An 18,142-nucleotide genomic window follows, 5' to 3' on the forward strand; every position below is an offset into this window, starting at 1 on the left:
TCCAAACCCTCCCTTACCTGTCACTGACTTGATGTAGCTTTGATGTAGATACAAACTAAACTCTGCTCTTAATGAAAGCTTCTGCCTGACTTAGAGATGCTTTCACTGCTATTGCCTTGGCTTTCCTCAGGTGTTTACAGGTGGATGAATCCACATCCTTCCCCCTTGTGCTTTAGCTGTATGAGGACAGTCCATAAGGCAAGCTTCTTGTTTAGACAGGGGTTTGGTTTTTTATAACAAGGTGACTCTGCCTTCTCTCTCACTTCCTGGATTCTTCTCTTCCCTCCAATCTCTCACCAGGTTTTCCCCTTTAGCAGCTTGTCTTCAACATAAAAAAAAGGGAGCTTAACTCATGGCCACAAGAAGCTTTGCAGTAAGGGAGGGTGAAACAAAGAGCTCTTGTCTTTTTCCCATCACTGTCTAGTATTCTCCCTTCTTGCTGTTGCTTCTCATGACTGTTCCAAAACCTTACCTGGTGTTGGTCTCCCTTCAGCCACGCACTGTCAGATTTCCACGTTGGGATCTGTGAATCCTTTCTTCCCCTCATTCACCAGCACAGGCTTTTCTGTCCTCGTATGCCAGACTAAAACCTGAAGAAGCCAACAGAAGCCATTAGCTGCATCTCTTCACTGCACTAACAAATATTCTTGCACATTAAATCAATAGTGCAATTTAACCACCTACCCTGGAGCCTAATGGCGCATTCACAGCTGAGAGGAGGTTTGCATAAAACTTCATTTAGGCAGGCCTACTGATAGCCAAAATGCAAAATTACCCATTTTACAGTGTGCTGCCTTGGGACATTAACCTGCTCCTTCCATGTAGTTATCAACCATTTCCTCGAAAGGCTCATCAAGCTTTTCAGTGGTGTGAGGCAGTTCCTCCAGAACCAGAGAACCACACACCATGTTTCCCCACAGAGCAAGCTCTTGGTTGTCACATTCTTGTATCCAGTGTGGAGTTATTTGCTAAGCTGGGGGTGGAAATGCAAGTTCTTGCCACTTCATGTCACATTGTGCCTCGTGTGTTAGAGGGATAGAGGCAGTTGCAGGGGGTGCAGCTCCAGTTGTCACCGTTGCCTTTGGTTGTCTGAAACATTACAATGAAGTTTTCAGTGCATCTCTGAAAATCCATTATTGGAGGGAAGGCATCAACAGGCTCCCAGACCTATCACTTCTTTTTTTCACTTTTAAGTTCTTTCAAGACCCTGAAGAGATCTGAATGGCACTGATTTCAGTAAAGCATTTAGCACCATCTCCCACAGTGTCCTCGCAGCTAAACGGGGGAAGCGTGGTCTGGATGATGGGGGGGAGAGGTGGGTTGTGAACTGGTTGAAGGAAGGAAGTCAGAGAGTTGTGGTCAATGGGACAGTGTCTAGTTGGAGGCCTGTATCTTGTGGAGTCCCTCAGGAGTCTATGTAGCTTGGAGGAGACTGAGGGGCAACCTCATTAATGTTTACAAGTATGTGAAAGGTGTCTGGATGGAGGCAAGCTCTTCTCTGGGATGTCCTGGGTCAAGGGGCAATGGGTGCAAGCTGGAGCACAGGAGGTTCCATGTAAACATGAGTAAAACCTTTTTCAGTGTGAGGGTACCAGAGCCCTGGGACAGGCTGCCCAGGGAGGCTGTGGAGTCTCCATCCCTGGAGACATTCCAAACCTGGACGTGTTCCTGTGGGATCTGCTCTAGGGGATCCTGCTCTGGCAGGGGAGGTTGGACTAGATGATCTCCAGAGGTCCCTTCCAACCCTGGCCATTCTGTGTCCTGAGAAGTACTGCTGCTCCAGTTCTCTGCTCCAACTTGTGCTGTCTCAGAGCTGCAGGATGCAGGAGCTAGTTGCAGCTCAGGGCCGAACACAGCCCTTAGAACCCAGCAAGCACTGGTCTACCATGATCACCCGTACACATCTCTTTGAAATGCTGGCCCCAAGCTGCCATCCACTGTTCTGTACCAGGTACAACACCTTGCATCACTTCAAAACCCCTCTCCAACTTGCTTAAAACAGAACTGGAGCTTCTACTAAAAGCTTCCCTCAGTCTTAGCAGCAAAGTTTAATACAAATCAATTTCTGTGGAGGAGTACTGGAAAACATAGAAGTTGAAGAGGTGGTCTAACATTCATGGAGAGGGTCAGTATTACAGGTAAAGGGTTTCTGCTGGCACAGACAGTTCTGGAAGCTGTTTAAAATACTCTCCCCTCACTAGGCTCAGTTAGACTTACTGCTTTGCTCCCAGAACCTGGACTGCTGGGAGCAGCTTTATCCCTTTGGAGCTACAGGTTCCTGTTTCCCTTTACCTGTTTGCAGGGATGTTTCCTACCTTGTGGGGGTTTCCCTCTTGTTGCTATGACAATACTCTGCACATTTCACCCAAGTATCTGCAAACCATTTCATACCCAGTCCTGGCTTTTCTGGGGAAAAAAAAGGGGCATGTTCTGTTTCTAAAGGATAAACAAAGTGCTTTCCAAACCCTTCTGGCTGGACAAGAGCACACCCACCTTCCCAAGAAACTGTTTGACCAGACTTGTCTCTGATCTGAGCACTCAGCTGTGTGGGGCTTAAATACCTCCTGCTCTTATTAATGAACTACAGACCAACTGCTGCCTGAAGTGGGTCCAAAATGCCATTTCATCCCTCTCCCACAACCACTTCAGAGCCTGCTCATCCAAGCCAGCCTTTGTTATGGTCTTGCTCACCACTGCAGCAAGGCTGCTGCAATGAGTGTGTTAACTTCCCCGTGAAAAGGCAGCACCAAACAGGTCTGCACAAGTGGCTCTCAGTGCTCCATCTCCTCACCCAACACACAGGGTGTAGAAGCCTTCATGCAGCCCAGGGGCTAGAAAAGTCTTGGAGCCCATCCTTTCCAGCAGGAGCAGAGAAGAGCTCTTTCTGCCTCTGACATATAAACACTCAACCCTGCTGATGGCCAAGGGCTGCACTCCCACAGGAATGGGACCTGCACTTGGGCAACTGCAACCACACACTCCATGGACACAGGACCAGAGCTACAGGTTGTTACCTTCTCTCTAAACTGGTTCCCACTTTTGCATGGGGAAGCCAAGTGCCAGAAAGCAACAGCTATGTTCAATCAACTAAAATGGACCCATTTTCAGAGCCTGATGCAGCAGCTTCTACCATTTTCCATGATGTGCTCTTTGGTGTGGGAGAGAGGCCACCATTTAGTGCAGAAGCACCTGCTTTTCCTCAGCCAACTGCTTGATTCTTTTCTCCACAAGCTGTGTGGTTTATGCTTGGTGCACCAAGTCCAGCTGGAAAGGGAGCAAACAGTGAAGGGGACCAAGTATCTGCCCCTGACCAGTGGTTCCAGTATGTTCCCCTACAGCTCAGAGACAGCCCTTCCCTTCTACAGCACCCACCTAGACACTGGGCTGCTCACCCATGGATTTAATCTCAGATCTGACTCAGCCAAGAGATAAGGAGAGAGGAGGAATCACTACTTTTAGCCACCACTTCAATCCCAGTGAATGGCTACTGAGACCACCTGAGTGCACAAGAGCCTCCCTCACCCAAAGAAATGTACCTACACTGATCTCCCTGGATCCAAGTGGCTCCAAGAGCAGCTGGAATGAGAGACACCTCATTTCCAATTACCTTGTATTTTGTGGTCTCCTGTGCCAGCCCACACTGAGGCTTTTTTAATAACTGGAGCCACTGCAGGTCTTTCTCCTTTAAGGGCTGCCTGGCTGAGCACACTGCAGCTTGTTTCCTCACGTGTTGAGAGAAAATGGGGAGCAGAATATGTCCCAGTTACATCAACTTCATGGGAATACAGCATCTCAGACCTCTATCCTCTGCCAGTGGGCTGAAGGGAGGGTGGTTTGCTTTGGAGGTGTGTGGGGACCTGCAGAAGCAGCAGGACACACAAAAGCACAGCTTGTTTGCAAAGCCTCGTTTCCTTACAACTCCAGGATAAACCAGCTCTTCCCTCCTGATAAGGAGGAATAACTCTCTCCTTTCTCCTTGGCAACTAGTACTGACTTCATTTTCTCCTTCATTTTGGGCAGTTCCCAAATCAAAGAAAATAAGCAGGATATATATATATTTTGGCCAAAGCTTAAGCTTTTTTAAGTGTGCATTTTTTGAAAGTATGCATTTGTGGGCTGAATTCTGAGAAATATGACAAATGGCAGCACTGCACACAGGGAAGGCAGCATTTTTGGAGAGCAGATGTCTATGTTTATCTTACATACTTCTCTGATCCCTCCCTAATGACTGTATGTGAACATGTCATCATTTTTAATGTAGGCTCACTGCAAATCAGGAGTGTGGTTGTGCTTAACAGAAGCAAACCATGGCAACTTCTGGGAGCTCACTAACAGGAGGAGAAAAGAGTTTGTGCTTTGATTTTGGGCAGGAGGATCCCAGACCACAGCCTGTTTCTGTCTTCTGCTGCTGGTCTGGACTCTCCTCCTCCTCATCAACTGGGAGATGGAGGCTACTGGCTCCTGCTAAAAGCAGAAAGGCAAAGCTGGCCCTGCAAAGCTGCACTCAGAGTTTGCCAGGAACAGCCAGCATCCCCTTCACAACAAGGACCCTTGTAAGATCCCCACAGCCTAGCCAGAAACAAAAAGAAATGCAGTCTGCTTCACATCCTGGCCAGCAATTCCTGCTTCCTCCCCATCTCTGCTCTGCAGCTCTCCCTGCAGCTGTGGGACAGCACTGGTGTTTTCCCTCCTGCTTGGAAACAACCTTTTCCTTCCTCTCCTTCCTCCATGGGTTCCTCCACAGCCATCATTTCCTATCCCCAGCCTCTTAACACAGCTTCATTCCAATAGTTACTTACAGCAAGGACACTATACCAAAGATTGCTTGAGTGGCCATGGAGTAAACACTCCTAATCTTCTGTTCACCAGCCTAAAAGCAACCTGTGCATCTCCCCTGGCCTGCTGCAAACACATCCTTTCCAGACAGTGCTTTCTTGTTAGCCAGCAGAGATCTAATTTTAATCCAATCTCTTTTCCTACCCTTGGGAGACCATCTGTGTTATTTTTCCCACTGCTGGACATCCACGACCACAGACATGTAGCTGTAAAATAAGAGGCACAGCAGGTATCAGGTAATGAGCAAAGGTGATTCTCCCCTTCAGCTCCTCTTCCTTATTCCTGGGCTCCTTTCCCTTCCTGGAGGCCTCCTAGAGCTCAGAGCAAAATCCCAGGCATTAAAACATTTCTGTATGATGCCTGACACAGAAAGATCCAGGTTGGTGTGAACAACTACAGGAGTGTTGTGAGGATGTCCAGAGGGAGGAAGCAACTTGGCAGTGATGGAGTGAAGAGTCTTTCCATGTAACCAGGAAGCACCATGGCTGGTACCCCTGGGTTCCAGTTCAGATGGGTTCCAGAGGGCCAAGTCTCATGGGATGCTGGCTAATCCAGGGGTACCTGTACTCAAAAGCAACCCCCCCACTTCAGGAATTCACATAAAGCAACCAACATACATTTCACCTGTGGAATTCCCTGTTCCAGGAGGTTAGCAAGGCCACAGGTAGGCCCATATTGAAAATAATAAGGATGTTTGCTATGGGTAATATAAAAAAGAGGAACAGGAATCCAGGCTGGGAGAGTTGGGGTGTTTAGCCTGGAGAAGAGAAGGCTCCAGGGAGACCTTAGAGCACCTTCCAGTGCCTGAAGGGGCTCCAGGAAAGCTGGGGAGGGGCTTGGGACAAGGGCAGGGAGGGAGAGGACAAGGGGGAAGGGATGAAAACTGGAAGAGGGGAGCTTGAGGTGAGACATGAGGAGGGAATTCTGGAGTGTGAGGGTGGTGAGAGCCTGGAACAGGTTGCCCAGGGAAGCTGTGGCTGCCCCATCCCTGGCAGTGTTGAAGGGCAGGTTGGATGGGGCTTGGAGCAACCTGGGCTGGTGGGAGGTGTCCCTGCCCATGCAGGGGGGGTTGGGACTGGATGGTCTTGAAGGTCCCTTCCAGCCCAAACCATTCTGTGATTCTAAAGATTAAAAAAGAGTTCACTGAAAAAAAAAAAATAATTTTTTTAAAAATCAGTGCATGGAAAACTTGCTCCATCCTGGCTCACACCAGGACACGCTCTGTCATTCTGTCACCAGCTGCAGGGGCAGAGGACTCCGTATTTCAAGGCCACTGGCAACCGCTGGCAGCCTGCAGCCGAGGAGATAACTGCCCTCCCCACCTCTTGGTGGTGGTTGCCCCTTCCCAGCTCCCTTGCAGTGGGGCTGTGCTCCCTGCACACGCCAAGGGGCTGGACTCTGCCTCCTACCCCCGGCTCCTCCCCAGCCCCGGCAGAGAAGCGTCCGTACCTTGGTGCAGTTGGCAGCCTTGGGCTCGAGGTCGTTCAAGGTGACCAGCTCCCGCAGCAGGCTGCTCTCCTGGTAGCCTCCCTTCACCCCTCGCAGTTTGAAGTAAGCCTGAGACCGCTGGAGGATCAGCCTGAGGTTGACGGCGAAGCCTGCCATGTCGATGGCGAAGGGGCGGTGGGGGTCGAAGACGGTTTTCCAGCCGTAGACCTTCCCCGCCGCGTTCACCTTGGGCGACTCGTAGCGCAGGCCGCCCACGAAGGCCACGGGCCACACGGACACCTTCCTGGTGCTGCGCATCTGCGGGCGGGGGGAGAGAGCCACGGGGGCAGCACAGAACCCTCCGGCTCCGGGGAACCCCCTCGGGATCACCCGGCCCGACCCGTCCTCCCTGCTCTAGGGAGCTCTCCCCTCAACCGGCTCCGCCGGCGCCGCGTCCAAAGGACCCTGCAACACACCCGGGGGTGGTGACTCCGCCACCTCCCTGGGCAGCCTGTTCCAGTGAAAAGGTTTTTCCTGATGTCCAGTCTGACCCTGCCCTGGTGCAGCTGGAAGCCCTTCCCTCTTCTTCTGTCGCTAATGACCTGTGAGAAGAGACCAGCACCAACCTCTCTGCAATGACCTTTCAGGTGGTTGTAGAGACTGATGAGATCCCCCCTCAGCCTCCTCTTCCTCACACTAAACATCCCCAGCTCCTTCAAGGGTTCTTCATCAGATTGATTCTCCAGGCCCTTCCCCAGCTTCTTTGCCTCCTCTGTCCTCGCTCCAGCACCTCGAGATCTCTCTGGAATTGAGGTGCCCAAAACTGGACACAACACTCCAGGTGTGGCCTCACCAGGGCTGAGCACAAGGGGACAATCCCCTCTCTGCTGCTGCTGGTCACACCATTTCTAACACAGGCCAGGATGCCATTGGCCTTCTTGGCCACCTGGGCACACACTGGCTCATGTTCAGCCCCTTGTCAGTGAGAACCCCCAGGTCCTTTCCTGCCAGACCCTTTCCAGCCACACTTCCCCAAGCCTGGAGCGTGTCCCTGGGGTTGCTGTGGCCAGGACTCAGCACTTGACCTTCTTGAAGCCCAGACCATTAACATCAACCCAACGATCCAAACTATCCATGTCTCTGCAGAGCCTCCCTATCCTCTAGGGGGTAGGTAGCTAGGAAGCTGGGGTGGGTGCAGCAGGAGGGTGGGCTGCTCCAGGCTTCCAGCACCCACCAGCAGCCCAGCAGAACCACTGCCCTGCAGGAGGCAAATGCACCTGAGCTTCGGCACAAGGTCTAGAGCTGAGAGCCTGGAATTGAAGAGGACGGGGCCAGACTCTTCCCAGTGGTGCCCAGGGACAGGACAAGGAGCAACGGGCACAAACTGGAGCACAGGGGGTTTGACCTAAAGATAAGAAAATAATTCCTGACTCTGAGGGTAGCAGAGCCCTGGGACAGGCTGCCCAGGGAGGCTGTGGGGTCTCCATCCCTGGAGACATTCCAAACCCACCTGGATTTATTCCTATGGGATGTGCTCTAGGGGATCCTGCTCTAGCAGGGAGGTTGGACTGGATGATCTCCCTTCCAACCCCCACCACTCTGTGACTCTGTGATCCTGGGCCAGGTTCCCAGGCACCCTCTGGGTTGGAGCAAGGTGCAGAGCTCGCTACTCACCTGCATAAGGATGCACATCTTAGAGCTGGAGAAGGAAAGTGGCAACTAACAATAGCAATAGTGATGGGTGGCCATGGAACCAGGCAAGAGCTCAGCACTAAAAACAAAGTGGCCAATAATAAACATAATTGAGATTTAAGAGCAGGTGGTTGTGGTTTTTTTGGTCCAAAGGTCTTTAGAGTTGTGGGGCATTAGTTGTCCATGTGGACAGCTGGGGAAATCATGACACAGCAGAGGGAAGCACCTTCTCCAAGGCCACCTGGAAATGCAGGAATGGCGTACCTAGGAATAAAGGTGCTTTCTTTGAAACCTGAGGGGTTTAAGCTGCAGTCTCAGCCTGTGAGCCACAGAGAGGCTAAAAGCATCTTTGAAGTGAAGCACTGCAGCTCACAGCCTCAGGGACAGCTGCTAAGTGCAGGCTCTCCAGAGCAGGGTGGTGCTTTGTAGCTGCTCCTGCTACCCAGCAGAACAACACTGGATGTCTCTGCTCCCTGTAGAGTCAAGGGAAGCAGAGAGGAGCCACCTGGGGACACTCCATGTGCCTGCACTTGCCAGTGCAGATGATCTGAATGCCAGTCTGCCCGCTCACCCACAGCACCCTGTCCTGCTTTGCTGGCAGACTCAGCCTCTCAGTCCAGCCTCTTTGATCAGGGACCTCCCAGAGCTAATCTCATCACTGCTAATTACTGCAAAGGAGACCAGAAGAGCCCTGGCACTTGCCCTTCTGCATCACACACGTGCTAAGGGCAGCCCCTGTCCACAGGGAACCACAGTGTGTGTCTCCTGCAGTTCACAGCACATTCCACTGGCTCCATATGACCTTAACTGCAGCTACAGATCAAGGAGGAGAAGCAAAGTGAACAAATGAACCCTTTCTGCTTTAATAACGTGTGGTGTCTCAAGGTGCTGCCACAGCCAATCTCAAAGGGGGCTGTGGAAGGAAGATATTCAGCCAGACACTCAGAATTCACTTTCAGCTTTAAAAGCTTGTGTGCTCCTGTGGCTGTGCAAGCTAAAGTGAAAAGCATCAGGGAAGGGGGAGGGGGCATGGATGGAATGTACCTTCCCCTGCTCAAGCCCAGCAAGCCTGTGAGGAGATGCTGAAATTCAGCCTGTCACCACAGCTCCTGGAGCTGCCAACGTCCAGGCTGAGATCTCAGCCTCAGTGCCTGCTCACACCAACCTGAAAGACCATCTCTGTGCCCTGATGCTGCAAGAAGAAGAGCTTTGGAGAGGAGCTGCATGTGTCTCCTGGCAGACAGAAAGCCCAGGCAGCCTGTGAAGGGCCCCACTTTTCTGGGAGGAGAAGCAGGCACTGACAAATGCTTGTTCCCCAAATGCTTGCAGCTCAGAGACAACCCCACAGAGCATCTCTGAACAAGATGTCCTGCAAGAGCCAGGGCTGTGCTGACACCACTCAGGTGTAACCCTGAAAGGGCACTGCTGCCTGGGCTGGGGACCTGTGCAGAGCAGGAGCTGGGCTCCTGACAGCTGCAGGATTTAACCCGGGGTGAGAGCAAACCAAGTGCCAACAGCAAGGGAGGAAGGGAAACCCGGGGACCTCCCAAACAAGAGCAAACATGACTTAACAGCCAAGTGCAACACGTGGGGGTTGTGGGAAAGAAAGGTGGGTAACATCAGATCAGGAACCAGCTGGAAGTCTCCTCCAGGGTGGGGCTTGGAAGAAGGATGGCCAAGGTTTCTTTTGCTAGGCACGTGCTTCTACACAGGCATGTTGGAGAGCAGGCAATGCCCCAACCCTGAGCAGGCTCCCCAGGGGGGAAGGCAGCTCCTCACCAGCTTCCTCTGCAGTAAAAACCACCTGCCTCCTGCTCACACAGCCCAGGACAGGCTGGGGCTCCCGCTCCTTCACACAGGATGCCTTTGAGCCTGGGAAACAGCCGCTTGGCAGTGCAGTAACCCAGCCCCAGAGCAAACTTCTGCAGGGTCTTACCTCCTCGAAGAGCTCCAGGCTGTAGGTGTTATCGTCGTCGGCGAAGTAAACAATCCCGGGCTGGCTGTTGTTTTTGTTAAAGGTCTCTCTCAGCCACCTCAGGGCGAGGTTCCTCTGCATGGTCCCCCGGGGGATGCGGGGGTCCCTCATGTCCCCACGCAGCTTGTAGTTGCGGGGGGTCTCCACGTTGAGGTGGGTGTAGTTGAGCCCCGTGTCCCGCAGCAGGCGGGTGACGAGGGGGGTGCGTCGCTGCGAGTCCTCCACCAGGATCCAGTGCAGGTTTGGCACGTGCAGGAGGGTGTTGGCCAGGCGGGTCAGCTCTGCCTTCTGGACCGGCCTGCTGTAGGTGGGTGTGATGACATGGATGGTGGGAAGGGTGTCTGACCACGGGGGTGGGCGGGTATAAACGTACTCTGTCCTCACCACCTCCACAATGTCCCGGTCTGACAGGCAGTATTCCTTGGAGTCCAAGCCTGCAGCGAGATCACGCCGGGAGTCACCACCATCATCTGAGCAAGGGGGTGAGAGAGAAGAAAAAGCCACATGGACTCGGCCTTTTAACACCCTCCCCAGCTGAGCCAGCAGGCTGCCTGCTCACAGCAGGTCACCCTCAGGGCTTCAGAGGAAAGGAAACAAGCTCGGATGGAGGCTTTAATAAATAAGTACAGAAATAAATAAAGGAATCAAGGACAAGCACAGGTGAGAAAAGAAGTTCCTGCTGTTGGAAAGCCAGCACCACATGAGACTGCATAGCCCAGGACAGCACTGTGGCTGAGTGCTCAGAAGAAGCAGCTTCAAAAAGCACCCAGAAGAGACAGGCTTATGCAGCAGTTAGATCTAGATAAAGAAAACAGCAACACAGATTGATGATCTGTCATTCCTGAAGATAGGACAAGGGGTAACGGTTTTAAACTGAAAGAGGAGAGTTTTAGGTTAGACATCAGGAAGAAATTCTTCACCATGAAGGCACTGGCCCAGGTTGCCCAGGGAAGCTGTGGCTGCCCCATCCCTGGCAGTGTTGAAGGGCAGGTTGGATGGGGCTTGGAGCAGCCTGGGCTGGTGGGAGGTGTCCCTGCCCATGCAGGGGGGTTGGAACCTGATGATCTTGAAGCTCCCTTCCAGTCCAAACCATTCCGTGATTCTAAGAGCTCTAGTGCTCTATGTACCAGGCTCAGCAGGACAGAGCTCGTGGCTCTGTGCTCAGGCACTGGAGCAGCTGGACAGGGAGGCAGGGAACTCACTGGTGGAAAACATCAAGTCAGTGAAGATCTCCCAGCAACATTGTCTGGCCAGGACACACCCCACTGCTCTCCTGACAGGCCTGTGATGGGGCACAGAAAAGAAGGGAAAGACACACTTCAAATCCAGAAATGGAGAGTAGAAATTAAAGGCTCTAATTGTAGAGGGTTTTTTTTCCTGCACAGACTTTCAGCTGCCTCTGAATAACCTCTCCTCAAAGGGATCCTACCCGTCTCTGAACGTGGCAGCCCATTCAGCAGCCTGGATGTGAGCAATGAGCAGCATCCAGGTAACACACACTGATCCAAACACAGAGAACCCTTGCCAATAGAGACTTGTTCACAATCAGCTCAAGGAAAAAAAACCAAACCTGTTCATGCACCTGTCACTTTACCAGGGCTCAACTTCCAGTTTTGTGCCACTGTAGACCAGGAGGAAGAGCATGGTCTACAGTCAGGAACTGGCAGAGATGAAGGGACACCTCCATTCAGGAGATAAGCCAGCTCCTCTCTAGTGGGCACATAATACTTTGAGCCACAGATTTTGCAAAACCAGCTGCTACCAGGAACTTCAGATGAGAAAGAACAGGAACAGACAGACATTAGATCTGACCCAGCAGGGTACTACTGATGTTTTTTTCATAGCATGTTACTCTTCCAGTAACACAGACTTTGATACCTGCCTTGAATTGAATGAAGGCCTCATACTCCATGGCCCTGATGGAGGGAGGGTGTCTACCTGGTGGATGGGGGACAGGGACAAGGTGTCCTTCTCAGGCCCTATGTAAGGCCAAGCACATCAGCATCACATAGCAGAGCTCTCTGAAAGCAGAGAACACTGGAATCAATTCAAAAACGAATCTGCAAAATGCATTGGACACAGACACAAATGTGATTAGCCAGGAGGGTGGCAGAGACATTCTCCAAACCCCTGCAGGTCAGACTCTCAGCTGTCAATCCTGGCACGTGTGAGCCCTGCTGGTCTGTGCTTGCTGGGGTAGAGATGCACATCTCCCTCTCAGCACCTGCTGCCAAAGGATGGCAGAAACGTGTAGCAAGGACAAAACAGCTTCTCCCAAGAGTTTCCAGGTCTGACTCTGTCACCACCCATTTTGCCCTGGGGGCTCAGAGAGGCAGAAGTGTCTCACCAAGGCTATGGGTAAGTTCATGACTGAGTCAGAGCAGAGCGGGCTTCAATTTCAGTGTCTGTGGCCATTCACAAAAAGCAGCTCCCAGTTTTTAGGGCATTGAGTCAACCTAGTGAACAGACAGCATCTTCTTGGTAGTCTTTCAAGTCCTGTTTTAGAGTCCAGTAGATCCCTCATCCTCTGAAACACTGTCCACCTTCCAGAGGTGATCAGAGTAATTTTTCCCTTAAGAACTGCCCAGAAGCTCATGGGTGGCTGTCAGTCCTCCAGGGGGAAAGAGAAGCTGCTTGGAACAGTGACTTCTGACACTTCAAACTGCACATCAGACTGCTCAGCAAAAAGATAAGTAACTGGAGGATGACTCTGAACATCAACACGAAAAGGGGAGAGAATCTCCCGAAGAAAGGGACCAGAGAGGGAAAATGAGCTGACGTTCTTCCCCCCAGACAAGCCTCCCCAAGCTGAGCCCCCTGCCCTGGCTCTCATGGAGGGGAAGAACCAAGAATGAAGACTGCAGTGGGCAGTGTGACTCCTTCCAGCCTCCAAGAGTTCTCACAGCCCATGGATACTGCTGCTATACCAAGAAAGAGGACAAAACCTAGGACACTTCTGGCCAGAGAGGATCCCCCAGAACTTCCTGCATTCACCTGGCTGGGGCCAGGGCTCTGTTCAAGGTTTTGTGTGGCAGGCAGCAGGGAGGCTGACTCTCACAGCATTGTCTCTTCACCAAACAACCAGGTGAGATGCTTTCTCTCTTGCCTTCTCCTGCAAGTGCAAGAGCACCAGGCTGCTGCTTCCCTGAGGATACTCAGAAAATGCTCTTTGCCTAATGCCTCCCAGAGCAGCTGTCTCAAGTGGCACCTTTGTTTCCTCTGCTCTTTTTTTTGCAGCTTTCCTGCTGGACTGACCTGCACAGAGAATGCTGCAAAGGCCAGCAGGAAGGGAGTCCTCTCTCACAGATCATCAGGGAACAAAGAAATGCATCTTCCTTCAGTACTCTGGTTCTGGATTTAGGCCATAAAGAGCCCTCCAAGGGCAGAAAGCATAACCCATGGCTTGGAATTTGGTGCCTCTGAAGAACCCCTATGAGCACTGGGCTGCTCCTGGAGCAGAAGTGGGGAGGCTTCTGCATGAGTATGGACTGGGGGCTGAGATGAGCGTGGCTACCATGGAGGAATGAAATGAGAGAGGAGATGAGGACAAGGGAGGGATGCACAGACTTGGCATGGGCTGGTTTGGTTTCTCTCACCCTTGTGCACTGCAAGCAGTGGAGCAATGGTGCTCTGGTGCCAGACGGTGATTAGCAGTGTCCAGGGCAGAACTATCAGCACGATAGCCAGGATGTCTCGTCTCTTCGGCATCTCCAAGACTGACTGGACCCACAGCTCCTCATTACCTGACAGTGAAAACCCCAGAGACAGAACAGCAGAGCACATGGAGAACAGAAATAAATGGGCAAGAAGGAACAAGGACAGAGAGAGAGAGGACGCGAGAGAGGGAGAGAGCAGCGAAGGTGACACGACTCGTAGGTCTTACCAGTGCTCACAACCCACCCATTGCAGAAGCAGGTTTGGAGGGGCCTCGGCTGCTGGGACCAGAAGCAGGAGGGCACTTGGATGGGACACTGCTGGAGCTGCCAGCAGGAGCCTCAGGGACTCATTGGGAAGGAAACCTGCAACACAGAGCGAAGGTGAGTAGGCAGAGGGAAGGACCAGGGAGCTGCTTCATGAAGTGCACAAATTCCCCTCAAGAGGAGCAAATCAAAGTGGGGAAATGAGCAACAGAAATGTATCCCAGCCCTCCAGGGACAGATGACTCCTGGGTGTCCAGAGCCTTGCTTTCCTTTGCATCTACTTGTCAAGCAAGGCACCTGGTTCAGCCAAGAGAAAGTTGCTCAGCGCTGCAGCGCCTGAACCATCCCCCAGCAGAGAAGGACCTTTCATCCAAGAGGCAGCCAAGCCTCACACCACCACCTGCCCCCAGGAAAACACAGATGGCCACAACCTGACACACCAGTGAGTGCTGGGACCCACCAGCCCCTCTCCCTCTGCCAGGCAGAGCACTGGGGGTGACAGTGCCCACGCAGTGGGTAAGAGGGCTCCAGTGACCCCGTGTTTTTCCCATCATGGTCATTCCCTCAGCTCACACCATCCCACTGGCATCTTTGATGCAGCCAGTTTTTTAACTCAGGCTTCCAACAGCCCGTTCAGGTTCATCTCTTCCATCTCAGAGGTGTTGGGACTGGAGTATATTAAACTGCCAGAAAGGCTTAGTTTGATTCAACACGAGTGCAGACAAGATTTAAGCAGACTGCATTTTATCCAAGTATCTTGGCAAGCAAAGTACATCACTTAGCAGGGACACACAAGGTGGACAGTTTGCAAACACGGGCAGCAGTTGAGTAGCTGTTCCCATGTGGGGGAAGGCATTAGCCCTCTGCCAAAAAGGCTGCATTGCAGGCAAGGGAGAGCTGCAGTGCAAGGCAGGAGCACTCTGCTCTGGGAGCAGCACTGATCTCCCACTGGTCAGTCCCAGCAAGTGCCTCAGAGACTGTCAGGTCCCCTTCTTTGCTCTCGTGAGACCCCTCCTGGAGCTCTGTGACCAGTTCTAAAGCCCCAACATCAGAAGGACATGGAGCTCCTGGAGAGTGTCCAGAGGAGGTCACAAAGATGATCTGAGGGCTGGAGCAGCTCTGCTCTGGAGCCAGAGTGGGAGAGTTGGGGTGTTCAGCCTGGAGAAGAGAAGGCTCCAGGGAGACCTGAGAGCACCTTCCAGTGCCTGAAGGGGCTCCAGGAAAGATGGGGAGGGGCTTGGGACAAGGGCAGGGAGGGAGAGGACAAGGGGGGATGGATGAAAACTGGAAGAGGGAGATTGGGGTGAGACATGAGGAGGAAATTGTGGAGTGTGAGGGTGGTGAGAGCCTGGCCCAGGTTGCCCAGGGAAGCTGTGGCTGCCCCATCCCTGGCAGTGTTGAAGGGCAGGTTGGATGGGGCTTGGAGCAGCCTGGGCTGGTGGGAGGTGTCCCTGCCCATGCAGGAGATTGGATCTAGGTGATCTTGAAGGTCCCTTCCAACCCAAACCATCCCATGATTCTGCAATTCTATGATTAAAGCAGAGGGGAGCTCCTCAAGCCTGGGCTGCAGCCGTGATGCTATTTTGCACATATTTTTCCCCAGACCCTTGGGACTTGCTTTTTCTTGCGTGCATTGGGCAGTCATGGAGTGATCCAGGTTCAAATCCCTGATGAGCCCAATTTGGACTGATCTGCATTTCCCTTGGCCATGCCCTGATCACTGGGCTGTACAATCAGCCTCCGGCACTGAGCCCACTGGAAGACCTGAAGTGAAACAACTCCAAAAACTGATGGGTTGTCCTTTTACCATGCAAGCAACTGATATTCAAGTTTCTGGACAGAACCTGCTTCTTCCAAATTAGCACTTAAATCACAGAGGTATTAATTTATGAGGGAAAACAAGGGGTAGGGAAAATGCAGGCTGGCCTTTGTCCTTAAAAGGGACAAGTAAATGTCCCTCAACAAAAGTTTCAGCTAATCCAATTTTTCCCCACACACACACACAAAAACCCCAACTAATCAAAAAATGTCCAGCCAGCTGTAGGAAAAAGCCAATTCCCCACCCACAGGCCTCTCACCAGGGAGAAACCTGCCACCTCCCATACAAAAACCTGTGCCAGAGATCATGGTGCCAGCATCCATGAAGCCAGGGATCCATCCTCCTCATGTGCACCTGCCCTCCTCCAGCACTTTGTAAAGGACACAATGAGCAGATGTGCTGGAGCAAGGCATTTAGGAAATGCAATGACCCAGCAGGATGGAAGAGGGATGTGGTGGGTCAGGACAAGTTGTAGGGAGTGAGGGTGATAACAAGGAGCTGGTCTTCTAGAAAGGTCTCCAGAGGAAGCAATGCAAACCTCTCCACCAACCAGCAAATACATCTGATTCTATGGAAAGCAGGGTTTCCTGCAGTCAAGTACAGGGAACCAGCAGGAAAAGAACTTTCTACAACCCAGAGATAGGCTCTGTACAGCCAGACACCCTAAAGTTTTTCAAGGAAGCATCTCCCAGCAACACAGATTTGCTCCTATTTTATTTCAAAACTGGAGAAAGCAGGCTCATCCAGACAAAATAAATCAGGGAGGAAGAGAATGAATTATTCCAGCAAACACCAGCCTTCTGCTGCATCCCTGTGCAGCACTCAGGGCCAAAGAAATCCCACTGGCCTAACACTGACAAAGCACACAGTGCCCTCAGGAAAGAGCATCTGGCCTCATCCTGGCTGTCCCTGCAATTGCTCTCAGTGCCTGAACAGAGGGCTCTGGGTTCTGACATCCTTTGAATCCTCAAATAATGGCAGGACATGTCCCCTTGAGCACCCCCGTAGGGCAGAGCCAGAAGGGGCAGCTCTGAGGAGACTGACCACCTTGCCCAGCCAAGTGCCTGGGCTGCAAATGCTGCAAGGGAAAGATTTGGCCACTGGAGAGGGGCTGGGAGGAAAGGACATGCTAAAAGAACCACTCAGAGTCACTTCCCAGCAGCTGACAAGCTGCCACCGGGGGCTGGCCTGCCCCAAATGCCCGATGGTCAAGGGCAGTTCCTCTGAATACAATGCTCTTACCTTACAGATGCCTTTTCCCTGCCTCCTGCCATTCCAGACTCAAATTATCAGCATCTTCCCCCTGGACAGGCTGACCCTGTCCTTCATATGAGAGAGAACAGGCACCTTTGGGGGCTGGGGGGGCTACTCTGTTTTCAATGCCTTCAACACAGGGGAAAATGTGCAGGCTCTAATGATTTGTGCATTGGTCTCTTCAGGATCGATTCCTTTTAATTTGTTACAGAGCGTTTAGCTGCTCCCTGGTCAATCATCTGCTGCTGTGAAGCTCCAGCTGCCAAGGGCCAGCCCAGCCCACTCCTGCCCCAGCAGAAGGCTTTGCTTGGCAGCTCTGCTGGGGCTGGCAGCAGAGCCCCCATGGCTGGAGCTCACCACGTGCTCCACATACCCAAAGGGACACAACCCCAGGATGGATCCAGCCACAGATGGAGATCACAGAATCACAGACTCTCAGGGGTTTGGAAGGGACCTGGAAAGATCCCCCAGCCCAACCCCCCTGCCAGAGCAGGGTCACCCAGAGCACATCACACAGGAACATGTCCAGGTGGGTTTGAATGTCTCCAGAGATGATGGGCTGGGGGAGAACACGGAGCCACCTACCACACTTCTGCACCCCGAGCTGCCTGTCAGCACCCGTGGTGAGCCATGCACCCTGCTCTGCAGCAAAGGCATTTGCTCCCTGATAATTCCTGAAGCAATTTGATTTGTTAATGACCCTGAGAAGCCCAACTGAAGGACACGGTAAGAATTCACTTGGGGCTGCTATGAGTGCTGGGAAATTTGGATCCAGACAAAGTATTTCAAGCATGTTGCCACTCAAGTGTTCTTGCTTCTCCTGGAGCAAGTCCAGAGGAGGCTACGAAGATGATGGGAGGGCTGGAGCAGCTCTGCTCTGGAGACAGGCTGAGAGAGTTGGGGGGTTCAGCCTGGAGAAGAGAAGGCTTCAGGGAGACCTGAGAGCACCTTCCAGTGCCTGAAGGGGCTCCAGGAAAGCTGGGGAGGGTCAGGGAGGGAGAGGACAAGGGGGAAGGGATGAAAACTGGAAGAGGGAGATTGAGGGGAGACATGAGGAGGGAATTCTGGAGTGTGAGGGTGGTGAGAGCCTGGCCCAGGTTGCCCAGGGAAGCTGTGGCTGCCCCATCCCTGGCAGTGTTGAAGGGCAGGTTGGATGGGGCTTGGAGCAGCCTGGGCTGGTGGGAGGTGTCCCTGCCCACGCAGGGCGCTGGACTGAGA

At 52.5% G+C, this 18,142-nt stretch overlaps 1 protein-coding gene across 5 annotated transcripts in view; it reads right to left on the bottom strand.

Annotated features, from left to right (window-relative positions):
* B3GAT1 (beta-1,3-glucuronyltransferase 1) overlaps positions 1-18,142 on the bottom strand; it is a 38,977-nt gene that overhangs the window by 3,231 nt on the left and 17,604 nt on the right. For 2 of the 5 annotated variants that reach the window (XM_051638356.1, XM_051638355.1), the window contains exons 1-4: positions 13,528-13,802; positions 9,893-10,401; positions 6,286-6,582; positions 473-590 (exon numbers count right to left, since the gene is read on the bottom strand). In XM_051638356.1, the coding sequence (XP_051494316.1) occupies positions 504-590; positions 6,286-6,582; positions 9,893-10,401; positions 13,528-13,714 (1,080 nt within the window). In that variant the 5' untranslated portion in view covers positions 13,715-13,802 and the 3' untranslated portion in view covers positions 473-503. The other 3 variants (XM_051638357.1, XM_051638360.1, XM_051638358.1) reach the window with 3 other exon arrangements.

This window comes from Apus apus, chromosome 22, assembly GCF_020740795.1.
Source record: "Apus apus isolate bApuApu2 chromosome 22, bApuApu2.pri.cur, whole genome shotgun sequence".
NCBI lineage: Eukaryota > Metazoa > Chordata > Aves > Apodiformes > Apodidae > Apus > Apus apus.